Source organism: Anabas testudineus, chromosome 4 (assembly GCF_900324465.2).
Source record: "Anabas testudineus chromosome 4, fAnaTes1.2, whole genome shotgun sequence".
Lineage (NCBI taxonomy): Eukaryota > Metazoa > Chordata > Actinopteri > Anabantiformes > Anabantidae > Anabas > Anabas testudineus.
The window spans coordinates 11,513,488-11,530,217 of NC_046613.1; the positions used below are offsets into that span (position 1 = coordinate 11,513,488).

General features: G+C 39.9%; 1 protein-coding gene across 1 annotated transcript; it reads left to right on the forward strand.

Moving 5' to 3' along the window:
- Window positions 1–3,941: 3,941 nt before the first annotated feature.
- mier2 (mesoderm induction early response 1, family member 2) lies at window positions 3,942–14,968 on the forward strand. Its single transcript, XM_026346394.1, has 13 exons — window positions 3,942–4,356; window positions 5,620–5,772; window positions 6,311–6,424; window positions 6,816–6,924; window positions 8,324–8,403; window positions 8,800–8,869; window positions 9,128–9,279; window positions 9,423–9,504; window positions 9,940–10,034; window positions 10,139–10,269; window positions 11,335–11,477; window positions 12,154–12,247; window positions 14,842–14,968. Exons 2-12 carry the CDS (start codon window positions 5,746–5,748, stop codon window positions 12,207–12,209), a joined length of 1,059 nt encoding a protein of 352 aa, XP_026202179.1. The 5' UTR covers window positions 3,942–4,356; window positions 5,620–5,745; the 3' UTR covers window positions 12,210–12,247; window positions 14,842–14,968.
- The last annotated feature ends 1,762 nt before the right edge of the window (window positions 14,969–16,730 follow it).

The following is a 16,730-nucleotide window of genomic DNA, read 5'->3' on the forward strand; positions in this document are numbered from 1 at the left end:
ATGACATCATCTCTGCTTTACATAACCGTTTCATCACTAGGAAATAAGGTAGTGTTCCCTGTCACAGTAGGGTGTTATGGGTCATGGTTCAATGTCCAATTCCCCATGATGCACTGCAGTAGCACATTCAGAACATGTACACGTGTGTGAAAAGCTCTACACACTTTTATGTATTTGTCTTATCCTTTGTTGGTTTTATTTAATTAAATGGTTGTAAATCGTCACAAAAAGTGATCAATTTATTTAAGCATACTGAGCACAGAACAATGTCCATAAAGTAGTAAACTTTATTCCCATAGAAGAGTAGCGTTTAAGGCAATAACTACCTGACACATTTGTGGTATTCCACCGATGCAGATAATCTGATGTTATTTCCTCCCAGGCCATCTGCAGCACCTCCCATCTGCTGCTGGTTGGACAGTGTTCTCAAACTCTTCAGTCCAGCTTTTCCTGCACCAACTTTATGGGGTTGATGGCAACTGACCTGGCCAAGCCATCACTCAGATTATTCATGCATCTACTTTCTTCTTACACATTTACCTTTAGCATATGTGTAAGAATAAAGAATTAATCCAAGGCAACAGCAAAGAAATTGTAGCTGTTACACAAACAGGAAGAATGCTTGGGGTCACTGTCTTGCTGTCAAATGAATTTATTCCTAGTTAGTCATTGCCCAGAGGGAATGCCACGTCTCTTCAGCATGGAGTGTTATACTGACTGAGGCTGCCTTGCATACAATGTAGATCCCCACTCTCCAATTTCCAGTATTCCCAGATCATCATGTTTCCACTTCCATGGCTGTATGTCATTTGCTTGGATCACTTCAAACTTGGCCTCATCAGTCCACAAGACCCGGTTCCAGTCATGTAAAGTCCACTGTTTTTCCATCTAGGCCCACTGCAACCTTTTCCTCTGTTTTGTCACGTTTAGCCGGGTTTGTTTCTAGTCAACTCCGCCAGCTGACCTGAGTCTCAGTGTGTGGAGTGGAGTGTGGAGCAGTAAGTCATCTGGTTCTCAAGAAGGACCCTTAAAAGTACTTGCCTTGTTTCCCTCTGAGATTACTAATGTTTTTGAATCCTGGATCCTTTTGGACACATGTGCACTTGTACCTTCCATTATGCCTTCTGCCCTGATTGGATCCAGTTCCAACATGTCTCTGGAGACTACAGTGCACACTTTTTAAAGAAATACAACATTTATGGGCTACATTTCACAGAGATTCGCCTTCCTTTTAGTATTGACTGATGACTTTCTAAGGAAAACAGTTTATGTTTGGCCACTTTGAGTTCTAATATACAGTAATGTTTTAACATCTGGGAGGACATGCATGATCAATTTCAAGATCATCCACCAGTGCGTTTCTAGAAAAACACATTGCTGCAAAGTTTTCAGATTCAACGCTTATGGAGTAGCAAATAGTAGCTGTTTTGTAAAAGTTCATCTTTGACGTTTTAAATGATGTACGTGCTAATTAAGTCGTTACAAATGAATGAGGAACATGCTTTTTGTGTTTTAATATTGTTTTAATATTTAATTTAACATTACAGTAAAAATCCAATGGTTTCTAGTGTAGTTAGTGCACCCTGTGGTCTGCAGTCTTTAGTGCACCATCGCTCAATAACAAGTATTGTTTAGATCTCCCATGATGCCTTTAAGTTATTTATTTTCACTTTCAATCATAAACATGCTGTAAAGTTGAGACTGTGTATTGGAAAGTTAAAATAATAGATACAACCACATGGTAAGACACCACTTATTAAATATCTTTTAAAAACTTCATTGTACAGTTTGCTTCTCCGTGTTTGTCTCGTTATACTTCAGTGATCAGTCATTACACTAATGTTGTGATACATCAGTTGAAAACTCTGTAACAAGCTGGTGCACTTTGAGTTGGGATTGTTTTGTAAAAACTATTTTCTGGGTGCATGCTCTCCCCGTCCCTGCCTCGATTCTCTCCAGTAACTCAAGCTTCCCCCACACTCCAAAGACATGTTTTTAGGTAAATGGTGACTCTAGTGTAAAACGTTGTCTGTCTCTATATTCCAGCCTCTAATTGTCCTGGTTATACCCTGGCCTGAGGTTTCCACAGAAAAATCTTGCTGAGTAGCCTTATGGGAAATACAGGACGTAGGATATTTGGAGCTTAGCTTAGTAAAGATTTCTCAGCTTTTGCTCCCCACAGCTCCCTCTCCTGTTGTTGGAAAGGGAGCTGAAAATGCATCAAGTCAGTTAATAAGCTTTCACGTAAACAGATTCATAACTAAACAAGCTAGTAAGTCGACCATGACTTGAAAGAATCAAATTATCATTTGTTGCTTTAATGTAGCTCACACACACTGCACATTTTAAACTATGATGCACCTATTGTAAACTCAAGCTATTCAGGTTTCTCAGAATGTGAGTATTGATTTTTACATTGCATAGATATTACTGAATCTTGTACTCATTTAGCTACTTGACTATTTATTATTTACATTGTACTCTTTTTAAACCTTCCTCATAAACTATCATCTCATTGTTTTTATTAGCTTTTCATCTTCTTCCTGGTCCATTTTTAAGATGGCATACGCTGGTGACAATTTTACTGGCAGTCCTTATAATAAGGTAAAAGAAAATAATGCTATTTGTGGTGTTAGTCATGTGCCTTCATTCTCGTCTTCAAAAGCTGAAAACACTCGGTATAGTAGACTCTTGTTTTTGTGAACTGCTTTCCCTAAGTGCACAAAACACACAGACAAAGACTCCAGACAAAGAAACAATGGATACAACAAAGTGTCCTCACTTGTAAAACCACTTCATGAGCGACAATTAAAGAGAGGAAAGGTCTGTTAGTGAGGGTCTGTTCATCAACACTTTATATTCTGTCTTGAACTTTGTTCACACCCAAACCTCTCACATGCTCTCAACATGAACAGGCAGCCATATAGAATCTAATTATTATTATTATGCAGATTATTTCAAAATGTGTATGTATCTATACATATGTGTTGTAGTTGAAACATTATTTTATTATTTAAAAAGTCCATGTTTGTCTCATCATCCCCACCGTGTACACAGCGCAGCCTTGTTATTCAGTCAGTCACACACTATAACTACTGCTGTTCTATTGTCCTGTGGACCATATTTATTGTATTTTTGTGCAACAAAGTACTAAGAGCAGCTAACCAGCTGAATTATTTTCAACACCCATGTCACTGAAGGGCAAAAAGTTCAGTCCAACTCATGTGCAATCATATTTATACCAAAATGGATACTAAAGAAGACCAAAACTGATATTCTACATAAAAAGCATAAAGTCACAAACAAATGTTTTCTCTGTGCGGTTTGGCCTTTTGTTGTAAAAGAAACCCAGTTATTTTCTTTCTAGTACTGTTTGACTTTGTTGCATCACTAAAAGTTGATGATCAAGTGGCTACAAATGGTCTTATTAGTTTCTACTAGAGTAGATTTTTAGCAGAATGTTTAAAAAATCCTGTAAGATTTTCATGCGCATTAGTAATTGCAACGCCTAAGCACAAGATACACCTGGCCCAGATGTAGACAAACTAGTGACGCTGATGCTTTTTTTTGGACTCTCTAAACCTCTTCTTTAAAGAAGTAAAATTAAAAAGTTTACCTTCTAATCAATATAAATATATTCATACACCATACACTTTGTTACATAAATGTATCCCAAGTAATTCAAGGGACTTCCTAATATGTGCAGTGTGTTATTGTCACTCACTGATCTCCAAACACACTCAGTCATCATCATCTGTTTTGTTGGCTGAGGTTGAATAATGTCACGTGTTGTCAACATATATATATGAGCTGTTATCTCCTGTGACTTGTATGCAGTCAGAGGCTGAAGGCTGAGTCTTATAGCTTTATCTAGTCCCACCATGTCCTGTCCCCTCCCTCATTCACACACTCTGCGTGGACATTATAGCCCCAACGCTGCAACATATGGAGCCATGGACAACACACGGCCCACGTCAGGCTGTGCCAGCCCTGCTTTAATAAACACAGGGGTCAGAGGTCGACACGTCCAGCCTGTTGATGAGAAAATGCACTAGCGTCTGTGCTATAGAGAAAGTTTAGTAGCTGCACGTTTTCAAAAGAAGTTGTTGGTGCAAGAGCAGAATTTTTTACAATTGATACCGAAAGTAGGAAGAAGCGAAGAGTCACTGAAAACCGAGGCGATATTCACAAAGAGAAGCTGTAAAGAGAAACAAAAACGGGAGAATGACTTGGAAACGTGTAGAAGTCCGCTCCTGACTGCAGCACGGTCGTTGCGGCAATAAACGGAGCAGCAGAGCAGAGGAGACCTACAACATCCGGGCCATAGTCAGCTCGCGCAGAAACGGAATGGCGGAGGTAAGTGAGCGAAAACGAGGGCTGAAATCAGCCAGACGAGACAGAAACCGGGCCGAATTTAGGACTCGTGTCACTCCGGGCGGCGCACATGGCTGTCGACGGTGTCGCCGGCCGGCGAACATCGGCTGAAACACAGCTACGGAGCCATTGGAAGTGGGGAGCTGGGGGGAGAAATGGAGAAGCTCTCCAGCGTATCGTATTGTATCGTATCGTATCGTATCGTATCGCCTCGCTCCGCGTTCTTGGCTTTTAAAGAGCCATTCCCTCTGCCGCGATAGTAAAGCCGCAGAAAACAATAGGCGGCCCGGGAGGGGGGCTAACACGGTGGTGCTGAACTATTTCAGGTGCGTCCCCCCCCACCACCACCACCACCACTACCACCACCACCACCATCTTCCACACCCTCAGCTCTGGAAGAAGTGGATTAAGTGAAAAAAGTTGGGAGAGATGTCATGAGTCCGACCGTGTGTTTCGGAAATATGTTGCGAACTAGTTATTTCCTTCTTGTAGCGAAGCCGGAGAGAGGAAGACGACGTTCAGCACCAAGTCACAGGAAAGCGCCCCTGGTCAGACCGCCTGCGCCCGACGAGCTGCGAGAGGCACCAGCACAGTGAGAGAGGCTGCATCCCCTCTCTGGACGGTCCCAAGTCTGCTGGACTGACACAGAGGCGTTTAGTGTAATCTAACCCAGGGGGGGGGGGGGTGTTGGCACTTGTTGTCATCGTTTGACCTCTTTTCACCGCGCTCAAAGTTTTTCCTCTTTTGCATAAAAAGTCCTGTGTGGCCTCATCATCATGCATGTGCCTCGATCAGAGAGCTGCTTTGTCTCGTTTCTCTCATCTCTGTACAGCTGGGATTGGCAGACATGTGAGAGATGTGCACTTGCAATGCAGCCCTAAAAACTAAAAAGCTTGTGCTATCTTGTCATTTGAAGAAGTAGGCCTGTGCTTCTTATTAGGATTATACAGAATTGATGTTAAAGCAAAACCAAATTTGTGGCACATGAATGAGACAAACTGTAGCTTATGATCCACTTCGCTGACACTCGGGTCCTAACAGCAGGTCTCTGTAGTTAACAAACCAAATGGCGGTTTAAAAGTCAGGAGTCAGCTGATCTGTAATGGGATGAGCCAGGATCAATGGCTGTTTGATCCCATGTCGTCTGTGCACGTGTGTGTAGCAGACGCACAGAGGGACATGTGCTGCCCAGTTGTGATGCATCCTCTCATACAAATAATCCCATGTGTGTGTGTGTGTCTGTAGGTGCATCATGCGTCTCTGAAGACAGAAGTGTAGTGGAGAGTGGGTGAAGGTACGGCGATGAAGGCCCTCAGCGGGAGAAGCAGAAGCTTTTTCAGACCATAGAGGAGTTGGAGGAGAAGTCACCCCATGAAGATGGCTGCGCAGTCCCACACAGTACGGTCCATTTCAGCTGTGTCTGTGAATGTCAACGTTAGTTGCTGTGTAAAAGTCACAGTCTCACTGATTTAACTATTTTCAGTGATTATGGGATCTAGTAGCTGCAGACCTGTAACATCAGTAATGAAAACCTGATGCAGTATTTGCTGTATGACTACCATTAACGATACAGTAACCCCAACTAATTATTCAACTTTCATTTACTTGATTAAACTGAGTTAATCATTGATCAAGTTGCTACTGATTCATCCCAGTGTTTCTCTTAAATGGCGTAAAAATTAGTTTTACAAAGTCTTTATAAACCATATGCACAAATGTTACACTAACATGTTTTACTGCGGCAGCACTGAGGGTGAAAATTGTTGTTCACCTTGAATGTTCTCACTTTGCTTAGTAGTTTCCTGGCTTGTAAGCTGTCTGCACATGCGTAAAATCCCCTCTTATGGTTGTGTGGGTGGTTTAAATCACAAAGGTATCCCTTTTTCACCCAATCATCTCCTTCCACCTGTCTTCCTCTGGAACTTTCTGTTTATAGGCCAGTGAGCTTCCTTTGGAGGAGCTGCTGGCTCTGTACGGTTATACAGTGTCAGATCCAGAGAAGGAGACCTGTCACATGGCTGCCAGCCTGCCAGACATGACGCTGGACAAGGTGAGAAACAGCCCTATATCTATCTATCTATCTATCTATCTATCTATCTATCTATCTATATCTTTGTGTATATCTATCTATCTATCTATGTATGTGTATATATATATATATATATATATATATATATATATATATATATATATATATATATATATATATATATATATATATATATATATATATATATATATATATATACACGATATATGATCACTACTGATGTGACTGGTTAAATTTACATTAAAAAAGCAGCTTCTGCAGTTCAATCTGCTGTAGTGTATATTTGGACTCATATAATATATATGATAATCTATGAATATGGTTGATTGATGAATTGATGAATTTTTTGGTTTAGTTTATTGGTTTTATTTTCTTAATCTCTGTTGTTCAGGAGCAGATAACGGAGGATCTCTTTCCTGGGGAGGAGGAAGAAGTATCAGCTGATAATCTCACCCCCTCAGTCACCTCAAACACCTCGGATCTGCTCCACTGTCTCCAAGGTAACACACACACACACACACACACACACACACACACACTTACATATGACTATATAACATGTACAATGATCTTAATTTTCCCAGTGAAAGTAAAGTTAACTATTGAGGGTTTGGTTCATCCTTTGAATTCAAAGCACTTGTGAACAACTGGGCTGAAAGAAGGGACATGGCTGAAACCTCTGTTCTGGGGTGAAATTTTAAAATTTTATACAAGCACTTTGCTGATATTGCAGCTTCTTACTTGACGTTTCATGACAGCATGCATTGCTTTATGTCTCTCCATAAGACTGAATCATATCACAGCAACTCAGACATTTTCTCAGCTGAATTTAATTGAACAACCTGTCCCTCAGAGTAATTCGATTTGAAATTACAATATTGGTGCTGAGTCCACAGTACATGATGAAAACTAAATATATGACTGATGCTGCTTTTGTATCCTTTATTTATTCGGGAGAGATTAACGGTGAACACACCTCACTAGAAGAGAGGTGGTTCCTTGTTCTGTGTGTGTGCTGCACATATGTGAATGTGATCAGGGCAATTCTGAAAAAGAGAGAAGACCTCTCAGTAATATTTAGCCAAATAAATCAATCATAACTTAGTGAAATTCTGGTCCACAGTTTAGCTGTTCTTACAGAAAAGTCCAGCGCTCTGGAGTTTGTAAAAGTCTTGTTCTTTTTGTTTGTGTGATTAGCTGTCAAAAAAACATAGAGTCCATGTGTACAGAACAGAACAACAGTGAGTCATTATTATTATGTTATAGGCTACACAGTTCGGTTTGTACAGTTGGATGGTAGTCTGCACAAATGAGGCCATGAAGTGCTCTGTCTTGCTGTTAGTCTGTGGCTGATTGAGCTTCCCATCTGCTACAGTTCATCATAGACCAAATTGTGTCTTGCTGCCCAGTTCCGCTGGCATCACGAGCCTCGATGCCAGCACATAACTGCAAAGAACAGCGCACTCAGAACTAGAGTTCGATAACAAATCCTCAGTAGCCTGGTAAACACATTAAACAGATGCGGCTTCCTGAGGATGGATGGGCTGTTCTGTCCCCTTTAAAGAGTTCGGTTTGTTTTTGAATTGGACCCTGAGGTACCCGTATGAGTCCACAATCTCTACCTCCTCTTCTGAGATAGTGACAGGGACTGGTCTCTATCTGCTTCTTTGAAAGTTTACCACCAGCTCTTGTAGTGATACTGAGTTACACCACCCTATGAAGCTCCTCACTCTAAGAATAAAACAATTTGAAAGTTTCAGAAAAGGATTTTGGTTATTGCGATGTGAAAAGTTATAACTATAACATAACATCAAGAGTTTTGACTCATTCTTGGCATCCAGCTTTTGCGCAGTCCATGGAATGATGGCCTAATCATTCTCCCTGCTTTGTCTCTTGAAGGTGAAGATAAAGACACACTAGTTAACTCATCAGATGAGGACTCTGACGATGTCTCTGTTCCCTCCAATGAAGAGCACAAGGCAGGTCACGGAGGAGAATACCACACATCTCATGTTGACACAATCAAAGAAATATTTTACAGTATATTGTAATTGCAGTTTGTATGTGTTTGTCAGAGAGAATTCAGTAATGAGTGGAAATCTTGACAGCTGAAACACGTACACACCTGTTTGTTCAACACTTATTATCTAATATGAATATAGTCCATGATTTAGACAGAACCGTCAAAGCCACATGCACATATACAGAAGCCATTGAAAACACCAGTGGGGATAATATCTATCCAAGCCTAAAGTAACTTAGTAGCTTGGACCTGAGAGGTGGTGTTGGTGTCAGGTCCTTGTATTTTAAATTCAATTCAAAAATATGATGTGTTTCAGAATTGGGACCGAATATTTATTTGTTTTTCTTCTCAGGAGATCATGGTTGGCTCCATGTACCAGGCAAAAATTCCTCCACTCAATCCATATACCTACCATGAGAGTGGTAAGAGACACAAAGGATATTGTTACTGGACTGACATGTTTTGTAATCATTGTATTAAATTATCTACATACTAAGTAATTTCAAGTCTATAATACATTATATAGAGTCAACAAATGTCTGACTTTGCTTAGTCCTGCTGGTTTTATAAAACACTGCCACATGCAGCTTCATCTGTGTTCAGTGTCTCAGTGTCATTCACAGCTTTTCTCCTTTCCCTCTCTTATCTCACCTTCTCTGCTCGTTCTTCTGTCTCTTCAGCCTCCAGTAGTGAAGACCAGTTATTGTGGAGGCCAGGTGTTCTGCCGGTGCAGGAAGTGGAGGAATTCTTGTTAAATGCACACAGACCACGGAGCCAAGAGAGGGCAGCATGCACAAAAACAAAAGGTTATACTATTCAAGACAATGAACAGGTACAGTCATTATACACTACATCCCATTTGACGCTGCCAACTAGAATGTTAAGTGCAGTTCAACAGTGCTGCTGCTGCACTAAGGCAAAAATATTGAACTTGTTTTAGGAAACTATTCTCATTTTTTCCCTCTTGACTCTCAGGCACTGTATGAACTAGTGAAATGCAACTTCAATGCAGAAGAGGCACTAAGACGATTACGCTTCAATGTAAAAGTGTTCAGTGGTAAGAACCTTCCCTTTGTCTAGCTTTCCATGTTAGTAGGTTGCAGTGGGTGCCGAGTGGATTGCACCTCTCAAAACATTGGCTGCTGACAGACCCAAGTAAAGTTAGGACAAGTTTGTGATTTTGTAAAATAGAATTCACAAAACCACACATAATAACTAACATATTATTCCTGTCTCTGTAAAACACTGAAGCTCTGATAGATTTTATGGAAAATAAATTTGCTGCCATTATTTGTTTAATCCATCTGTTTATTTGTAATGTTCTTCCACCTCTTCATTGTTAGTATTATTGCTTTTCCAGCCTTTTGTTGCCTCGGTCTCAATACTTTGATTGGGTACTTTATAACATTCTCCTCACAGTCATATTCTATGTACATACAGTAAAATAGATGTAGAACAGTAGAACCCTGCCTGTGCTTTCTCTTCCATGTAGATGAGCTCTGTGCCTGGAGTGAGGAGGAGTGTAGGAACTTTGAGCACGGCTATCGAGTTTACGGAAAGAACTTCCACCTCATCCAGGCGAATAAGGTAAGCGCTCAAGAAGTTCAGCTGTTGCCAGCTTCATGTCAAAACTCAGCTTGAGCCGCTGTATTTATGTGATGGCACAAGATTTACACGTTCTGTCTCCTCAGGTTCGAACGCGCTCTGTGGGCGAGTGTGTGGAGTATTACTACATGTGGAAGAAATCGGACCGTCATGAGTACTTTACCCAACAGGCCACTAGGATCACACGCAAGAAGTACAGTCTGCAATCAGAGAGCATGTGAGTACTGCTGCAGTAGTCACAAAAAGTAACAAAAACTGTACAACTGACACTTTTTTATCCTATAGGAAATCCCACACTATTGTAATTCCTACTATTCTGTATGCTAGAGCCCTGATGCAGAATATAATATCATAGAAAAGAAACATATTTCAAGAAACAAATTTCTGTTCCATATCTTAGGATTGGTGTTCTGTTTGTAGCTGCAAAGGTGTTTCCTGTATGTGCTAAACTTTATATTCGATCGCTATTAAGAAGAATCTCTATCATTAAATTTGCAGTTTCACTCAACAGATGCTATCCTATATTAGCAATTCATCGAGTAGCTCCTAAATAAAAATTCCCTCCTCATCTTGCTCTTCATTATCCTGACATAATATCTGTTACCTGGAATTGGCACTCGTGGTGACGCAGGTGACCTTAAAGGTTGTTATTGTAAAACAACTTTTGATGACTCTGTGATCTGTGTAAGAATATCCAGAGAAACAAGGCCACTGTGTCTAAATAAAAATGTCATGTTGATTCATATTTTTAATTTTTAGTTCTTTGAGCACAAAAATATGCTTCTGTCCACCTGAATTGTTTTGGTCAGTAAAAATCCAAAGATACTCAGCTCAGCTCAGTAACATCTTTTAAATCTCTTAAAACATACCTCTACTGGCGAGCCTTTTCTGATCTTCTTTAAACAGAGATGTCTCCTTATTAAGTACGACATGTTATTGACCTATAAAGTTATAAGTATAATGATAAATGTGATTGAGTTTCCCCCATCTATCCTTTGGAACTGGTTTTCTAAAGCAATGATGTTGTAGTTGTTGTACATTGTGTTTGGTTTATTGTTTCCTGCACCCAAACCGGTCGAGGCAGATGGCCAACTAATTTGAGCCTGGTTTTGTTGGAGGTTTCTACCTCTAGGGGGAGTTTTTCCTCTCCACTGTTTGCCTAGTGCTTGCTCTAGTTGGACTTGTTGGGCTACGCGTTTAGGAAAGTGCTCTATAAATAAATTTATTATTATAATTAAAAACTCTTTTCCTGTCCTGACAGTGGTCGTGTTTTGTGTTGCAGAGATGATGGAGACCAAGATGGGGATGTCGGGGAACTGGAGGGAAGCACCAACTCCTCAGGCACATTGTCTCAGAGCTCCATGGGGTCCAGACAGCTGGAGTCTCCATTACCTCCACAGTCGAGCTTGGACCTGGATAAACAAGGTAACTTATCTGCAACAGGAATCTGCTCCAAGTTCCTGATCTGATGCCTCAAATCCTGGAAGCCATCACCAGTATCCATCTGCTCAGCATTAAGTCGACTTCATGTCAAAGTGTAGTAATGCTGTAGTTAATGGGATAAGTGTTACAGCTGTAATGTCAAAAAATATTTGACATTTTCAAAGCAAAGACCAAAGTAGCCTGGAAAAGAAGCACAAGTATGGTAAATGTTCAGAAATACTCAGATTATTGAACTTGAATTTCATTTCATTCACACTTAGCTCAACCATCTAGCAGAAACAGCAGAATTATCAAAGACTGGGTTTAGTTTCCAATGTATCTAGCTCTTTTCCAACTATTTACACAGCATATTATGCACATTGTCCAAAATCACATAATTTCCTTCTACCCATGTGTGTTATACATGCTACATTATGTTGTGTACAGTGGATTTAATTTTGTCTCGGCAACTTTTTTTTTATTATTATTATTAAATGTTGTCCTTTTTATTTTCACATATTCATTATCATATGTCATGAACCATTTTCCCCCCTTTGCTTTCCCCATTATTTTCTTGTGTGTCTTGTGTTGTGTTTGTGCGTGTACAAATGCATGTCTGTATCTGTGTGTGTATGTGTCTGTGTGTGTGCATGCTCTGCATGTTGACATGGTGTTCCAGAGGAGGAGGGCCGTCCCAGGCGCAGACGAACTCCCCGCTTTCTCTTAAAGCCATGAACTCGCCCATACAGACCGAAAGTAGGCTGAGCACGCAGGTAAAGAAAACAGGAAGGGTCAGAGAGAAGAGAAATACATTTGTGGTTAATTCAACTGTGATGGATAATCAGACACTAAGAGAAGCCAGGAGCACTAAAAAACTCTACATTCATTTACACTTCAGTTTAGATAAATGTAGTTATTTAATTCAGTCCCTCTCTGCTTTTCTTGCTTTATTTTTTAATAGAGGTTTGAAAAACATCTAGTATTAAAAAACAGTGTAGCTAACATTTATTATAATTTACACTAAAAAACACATTTTCAAGTTCATATATTCTTGTTGCTGTGCTGCATATATACAGCACATACTGTACATGCAAAGGAACTTATAGTTACATACATACACAGGGATAAGTGATCAAAAGACCTAATTCAAATTAAAATGTATTTTAATATCATACATTTTATATGTTTCTGTACAATGGGCCTCATGCAAGATCATTTTCAGATTCCTTTCTTAAAATTATACTACTTTGGTGTTTTGTTTTGTTTTTTTTTTTGTTTTGATTTGTTTTTCGTTTTTTTTTGTTTTGTTTTGTTTTTTGCACTAGTGTTGAACATCAGATTCCCCACAGTCTCTTAACTGCACAAACTTGTTGTAAATCATTTGTTTATTGCTGCCTGTGCGTGTCACATGAGACTAAAAAGAATAATTTTAGAATGCAGCTCTTTTGAAGTCTGCCGTCAGAAATCAACAAACCAACACACAACAAATGAACAGAGTCAGCTAGCCCAAAACTATTTGAAAATGTTAACAGCACATGTCAGTAATGTGTGATCAGAGCAGCTGCACTGTGACAGAAATAAAGAGGGGATGGTTCAGGCTACATGAAGTTAAACATCTGTCTTAAGCAAAGCAATGTCTCTGGGACAAATATGTGATGAGATCAAGAGGACAGTTGTCGCTAAGATATTAGAGTGGAGAATATCCCAGCTCCAGTAAGTGATATTACAACAGAGTCTGATATTTTACAGCGACCTACATTAAAACCAGGGCACAAAACATTAACTTTAATTTGCTCACCAGCAGCTGTGGTAAGTCATTTTCCACAGTTACTAGAAACCATGAATTTTCACTGGCCACATTTTAATTTTCTATGATTAAAGTAGGACTTCAACTAGATTTACGACCTTTTTTATGTAAACTACCATTGTACACCCAAACCAAGACTCCAAGAAATGTGGAACACTACAGGTCATTATCAAATATTTAGCTTTGATAAGGTTGTGTGTTTGTGTGCCCCTTATTTATGAAAAAACACACATCTGTCAAGACAAAGACAATAAAAAGAGCAGCTTCTTATTGCATACAGTGTAGGTGGTTCAAGTTCACATTTGATTTCATTTTAACATTACATTAATAGAACATCAATTGAAAAGACAAAAGCTAAATGGATTAAAAACTGAGTGACTCCTCAGTTGGAATTATTCCTGGTTTTATGCTCTTTTGATCAGTTAACAAAACAAAACAAAACTCTCTTGCATTACCGTCATTTAAAACTGCGCTTCTCCTAACCCTGTCCTCGACTAAAAGAGTGAGCAAATAATGTGCGCTCTCAGTTTCTCCATCCTGTCTCATTATCAGAGAGGATGGGAGTTTGGCCATTCTGAGACGAAATCATGAAGTCATGGCTAAAATAATATCGTCCTCCTTTAAATCCAGAGTCATAACATTGGAGGGGTTTTTCCTATCTCCCCACAGAAAGGAGGGGGAATAGTAACATAGGCTCTGTCCAGTGTGTGCGTGGTCTCATTATGTGGCATGCAGACAGAAGCGGCTGCTGTTTGTGCATTCCAACAGGAAACCTCTGTCCACACTGTCTCACTGGCTGTAAACTGTGTCAGCTGGGAGAGAGCCCACATATAACGATCTTTCTCATTCACTACGAGAGCCCTGTCCTCCTCCACTGTTCTCTACAGGGCAATGACAATGGAGGATATCTGTGCAGCAGCCCCATGTGCTTTTATATGTCTTTATCTAGGGGGCACCTCTGAATTTTCCTTAACTAACATGGTGTTAAATGTGCTTAATGACCACACGTCTCAGAGTGCATTACCTCCATTTTTCAACTTAACTGCAGAATGTTAAATGAAATAATAGTAAAACCATAAAAATGTACAAACCAGTAAATTGGAAAGCTGTGATGATGATGTGATGAACAGAATATTAAGTTAGTATATAATAGTATGTAGGTGTATTCTATAGCTGTTCATTTTAGTTTATAATATAATAATATATAATTTTCTGTATAATTTTTAAACCTGATATTTATTCAAAGTAAATCAGTGAGTGTGTTTTCCCCTGTGTGATCTGTTTTATTGACTACTCTGAACCACTTCTAAATTTTCTTTGTACCCAAGAGAAAAAAATCACAGAAAATTGGTGATTGTCACAAATCTCTTTGTTCAAGTGTGTCTTGCATAAAGCCCATTGTTTTCTTACTGATTCCTCATTATCCAGTAATTCAACGAACCTCAAGTAAATACTCAGATTTTTACTGAACCTTCATATAAAGCAGTAATAGATTACATCCCTGCAGTTACAGACATTTTGTTGATCTGTCACCATATGAACTCCTCCACATCTGTCCAGATGGCGAGCTGGTGATGGGGCTGTCAGAGCTGTGTGGTGATGGATGTCCTCAGCAGCTGATTGGCTGCCCTTTCCCTTTGGCACCCTTGGACACCCTAAAGGATCCAGGCTCCGAGAGTTGTTGTCCCTCAGCTCTGGTCCATCTCCAGTCCCAGCCCTCTGCCCATTGCTCCCATTGGGCCTGCGGGAGACCTCCGTCCTGCCATGATGATCACCACCTCCCACACTCCTGCTTCTACCATCTACACATGTGTGGCAGACCTTTTGTTTCTGAGGGCCCTGACTGTTACAGCAGCTGATGGGACTGGTGCCCCCCATGGGTCGCAGGTGGATATCAGCCTGCCATCTACCTCTTCTCCATCATCTGCTGTCCTGCTATCACATTTCCTGGCATTTATTCCATCCAACATCCCTGCTCTCTCCCACAGTGACGGGACATTAGAAAGTGAAGTGGTACTCATTGTGGTCGGCCCCGTGTCTGAATTTTTGATAAGAAGAAGAAGAAAGAAGAAACCAAGATTAAAAAACAAAAAACTAAACAAAAAGTGCACTTGGTGTAACTTTGTGGGGAAAAAAGATCCTTCCTACCTGGTGACTCGTCCATCTGAACCATCTTTTTAAACTGCAACACTTGAACCTTCTGTCCGTTGTGGAAGAGGAACCACAGCCTGCAGAAGGACAATGAATGGACTATTGAATGGACATTATAAACACAGTTGTGAAAGCACAGTGCAGGTGATGAAAGCTGCAGTGACCATGCGAACAAATCAGAAGCAGGTTACTAGCGCGACAGATCAATAATTGACTGTGTGAACCACCTTTGCTTTGTTTTCTTATTTACCAAGATGGAGAAGTTTGACTGCTGCTCACGTTTTCCAAGCTTCCTCCAACAAAAGCCAATCAAATGTTTTTTGTAATGTTCTGCATATTGGTCTTTACTGATGCTGTAGCAGCCAGATGGATCTGTCTCTGAACAGCACCACAGCATCTGCTTTGCTGGAAATCTGACTGCAGAGTAAAGTCTATAGTATAATATAGAATAGTTTATTTAATACAGTATCCAATGTCCTCTGCTGAGTAATTTGCTCTTTTAGCCGTCTTTCCACATGTCTGTGCGTCTCTGAACTTCCAGCCTCCTACTCTTTCACTTTCTTTCTCAAGAATTCAGTTCATATATAAAGCAAGAAACTAAAGATTTTCTAAGCAGTGTAAGAACAAGGAGGGCAGTGTTTTTGCTGATTCTTTTTTTAGTTTTGCTGTTGTGGATTTTTTTTAATCCTTGTTCTTCCCATGGGATTCACGTAAAGATTTATAAAGGTGCAGTGCTTTGATTTCTGATTTCACAGATTCTATCGTGTCAAATATTTAGTATGGTGAAGAACCTGTTTGACATGTAGAATAGGCTTAAAATAAAATATGTAAATGCAAAATGTACATGCTATGATAAGTAAGTCATTGAAACAACAGCGTGACAGACTGAGCCCCTGGGAACAGTGAGAATCACATCACCGCTGCTCTGGACAGGTGTCACATGTTCATACAGTTAGAAAAAGTAACTATGTTATTGGAAGCTTTTTAGAATAAGACACATTTTGAAGTTGTGGGTAAAATATTTGTCATCATGACTGAATGAAAAGAACCTATTCAAAAACCAGCAACAAGGAACCCACATCCATTTAACACTCAATCCCCGGACATTCTGCCTGATGTGATGAAATATACTGACAATTGCTTAAATGCACATGTAACATACATGTGCATACATATGGGTATGAATGTGCATTTACGCTTCTAATGTGTATTATTTTATAGTTTAGGCTTCAATAAATTGCTGGATGGGTTTTGAAGTGCCTCTTGTTAGGAATACTGTCATTTTTAGTGATTATTTT